General features: G+C 39.3%; 1 protein-coding gene across 1 annotated transcript in view; it reads left to right on the top strand.

Moving 5' to 3' along the window:
• The first annotated feature begins 287 nt into the window (after positions 1-287).
• The window catches only part of GTPBP4 (GTP binding protein 4), a 10,518-nt gene continuing 7,273 nt past the window's right edge, over positions 288-3,532 (top strand). Inside the window, exons 1-4 of the mRNA XM_072413398.1 lie at positions 288-415; positions 1,960-2,130; positions 2,217-2,320; positions 2,405-2,541. Of these exons, the coding sequence (XP_072269499.1) occupies positions 368-415; positions 1,960-2,130; positions 2,217-2,320; positions 2,405-2,541 (460 nt within the window). The 5' untranslated portion in view covers positions 288-367. The remainder of the gene's footprint in view (positions 416-1,959; positions 2,131-2,216; positions 2,321-2,404; positions 2,542-3,532) is intronic.

Below are 3,532 nucleotides of genomic sequence, written 5' to 3' on the forward strand. Positions count from 1 at the left end.
GTGACGTAGGTATCCCATTTGTCTAGGCGATCCAGAATCAGGAAGCAGTACTTGCCCCCTTAAAAAAAAAAAAAGCATGTTCACTTAGCAAAAAACCAAACAAACAGAATTTTTACCTTACATAAAATGGTTGTCTACCAGGTATATATACCAGGTTTAGGTAGGTTTTGAATTGGGACTATTCAGCAATTTACGATCTCTCAAAAACATTGTTGAAAATAAAGCAATCTAATAAGTTGGGCAGATTTGCCCATAATCATCATGGCCGCTCTGGTGCTTGGCCTGAATTTCCGGTTCCGTTTTTCTTTCTCGGCTGGTTTCCGGTCTCTTCCACTCGCTCGGAGTCCGGGTACCACGCGCCGCAACCATGGCGCTCTATAATTTCAAGAAGATTATGGTGGTTCCCACCGCCAAGGTAAGGCCGGGAATGCGGTCTGTGTTGTATCGGGGAGATTCAGGAGGCGGCTGGGTGTGCGGAGATACAACACGTGACTGGGACTCGGGGCGCACGAGACACGTGGAGAGCATTCCTGGCGTCCATAGCTGTACTCAGCACCGGCAGCGATCATAGCAGTCACACGTCACATACTGAGGGTTATCTTACGTGTATATAGATATAGGAACTATAACCCTCAACCTTCATAGAGTACAATATGTATATATCTCAATCATATGTGTGCCTACAGTTACCTGGGCCCAGTCTGCATTAAAGCCATTTACTTCTCTATACCCAATTATCTGTCCTCTGTCTTCATTTTAATAAATCACGCTTGGAGCTGCTTTGTTAGGATCTCCATACTACTAAAAAATTTTTGTAGGATGAGCATGACAGCAGCCAGGCAGCAAGCATTGTTACAAGAAAGTGACCCGTGCTGTCATTATTATCATATAGGATTTATATAGTGCCAACATATTATGCAGCGCTGTACATTAAATAAGGGTTGCAAATGACAGATTAATTCAGACAGTGACTGGAGGAGGAGAGGATCCTGCCCCGAAGAGCTTACAATCTAGGAGTTGTGGGAAGTAACACACAATAGTAGGAGTCATGTTTTGTTATAGAAGAAAAAATTGTTAATTTTATTTTTTTCTGTTTTGTAATATGCCTTAGGTTTTGTTTCTCTCTCCCTTCCTGTAACAAGAAATGCATAGTTGTCATGAAAACATATAGGCGCAGACCGCATTGTGAGAAGTTTCCTGATCCTCTGTGTTCCAATGAGAGAGATTTACTATTACTTCCTGTCCTGAGATCATTATTATGTCCAGGCTACTAAAAGTGCATTCATGTACAGGTAGTCCCCGAGATACATACGAGATAGAAACTGTAGGTTTGTTCTTAAGTTGAATTTGTATGAAAGTAGGAACAGGTACATTACTTTAATAAATGCAATTAGGACAGATGTTTGTCTCTACATAATATTAGGCAGCATGGTGTCAGTTACTGTATAAAATCCTCACTGTGAGGTAATCACAAACAAAGCAAAAAAAAAATTCTTTATGGAGCCTAGACATTCATCAACTTCTGGAGCAAGCTGTGCTTTGATATGTTAGGTTAGCACTCTGGCCTTTGCAGCGCTAGGTCCAAGGTTTGAATCTCAGCCAGGACACTATCTGCATGGAGTTTGCAGGTTCCCCCTGTGTTCCTGGTACTACAAATTCCTCCCACATTCCAAAAACTTAGTTACGTTAGTTTGCTGTATTAAAGACATATGACTATGGTAGGGACATCAGTTTGTAAGCCTCTTGGACAGCTAGTGATAGGACTATGGACTTTGTACAGCGCTGTGTAATATGTCGGCGCTATAAATATATTCTTCAGGAAAGTTCACCATGAGATTTAGTTGTAGCTTGAAGTTTTTGTGAGGCTACTGAGATGAGTAAGGTAGGCCCTTCAAACTGCTTTGTCAATGCTGTGAAGTGAAAGTGATTTTCATGCATTGTCAATGTTGTATCTTGCAGGATTTCATCGATCTCACGTTGTCAAAAACTCAGAGAAAGACACCAACGGTTATCCACAAAAATTATCAGATTAACAGGATCCGTCAGTTTTATATGAGAAAGGTCAAATATACACAGCAGAATTACCACGATCGACTCTCTCAGATTCTCACAGACTTTCCTAAACTGGACGTGAGTATCTCCTGTTTTTTTTTTAGGTTAAAAGAAGGTTCAGCATCACAACCCACTAAATTTCTATTCCCCCCCCCCCACTATAGGATGTGCATCCATTCTATGCAGATCTAATGAATGTCCTTTATGACAAAGACCATTACAAGCTGGCTTTGGGACAGATAAATATCGCTAAGAATCTGGTTGACAAGTAAGTCAAGATTTTATTTTTAATTTTTTTTTAAATATTTTTCTGTTTGATCTCAGCTGTGATTGCTTTTATGTTCTGTTCTAGTGTGGCCAAGGATTATGTGAGGTTGATGAAATATGGAGACTCCCTATACCGTTGCAAACAGCTGAAACGAGCTGCTCTGGGTCGCATGTGCACGATTATCAAAAGGCAGAAACAGAGTTTGGAATATCTGGAGCAAGGTATTTCCATTTCTCCTATGATTATTATTATTATTATTAATAATAAACAGTTTTTATATAGCACCAACATATTACACAGCACTGTACATTAAATAGGGTTTGCAAATGACAGACAGTGACACAGGAGGAGGGGAGGACCCTGTCCTGAGGAGCTTGCAATCCCATTAGATATTGCCACATCACAGCAAATACAGATCCTAAACATTTAAAGCTCAACTAAAGCTTGTTCTTTCTATAAAATAAACTTTACCTGACTGATTTGAATTTTTACTTACACTCAACTGTTCTTGCTCTTTTGTGGCACCGCCACCATGGTCTTCCGGGTCTCAGATTTTCGGCCACCTTCATTGGCTAGTCTGGGATGATGCATTGACAGAGTTTATTCTGTCCTGGTATCCCCAGAAGTTGGTGAGATACCCAGCATCCTACACTGAACTTCAAATTCACATCTCAGTGTACTTTAGGGAAAAGATTGTCAACAGGCAGAAAAATTTGTTTTAGTGCAGAAATGGCACCGCCTGTCTCTATAATATCAAAATTTTACCTGTATGCAAATTTTTGAATGCAGAACTGAAGTTCCTAAAAAATGAATTGACCAATGTCATTCCTCCTACTTTGACATAGCATCTGTTTGTAGAGGGCCAAAATTAAAAACGTAGACAAAATCGCGGGCCAACCTTGAAATTTATTGAAAAAATTTTCGAAGATTTTCCTTCTCCTTAGATATAAAACCTTTTCATATAGAAAACAAAGATGTTTTGCTTTACATTCAATCTGGAACAAGCCTATAATTAAGAAAGAGGCATAAGAATTTTTTTAAAATGTTGTTTAGGAAAAAATCTTATGCCTCTTTCTTTATTTGTAGCCTTTGGAGTTAAATTTCAATGGTAAGTTTTTGCACAGGATAACAACAATATTAACAATTTTCTTCTATGAAAATCCAACCATTCAAGTCCATGCCTTGGAGTAGCAAGGAAAAGTACAGCTGAGG

This window comes from Pyxicephalus adspersus, chromosome 5 (assembly GCF_032062135.1).
Source record: "Pyxicephalus adspersus chromosome 5, UCB_Pads_2.0, whole genome shotgun sequence".
Classification (NCBI taxonomy): domain Eukaryota; kingdom Metazoa; phylum Chordata; class Amphibia; order Anura; family Pyxicephalidae; genus Pyxicephalus; species Pyxicephalus adspersus.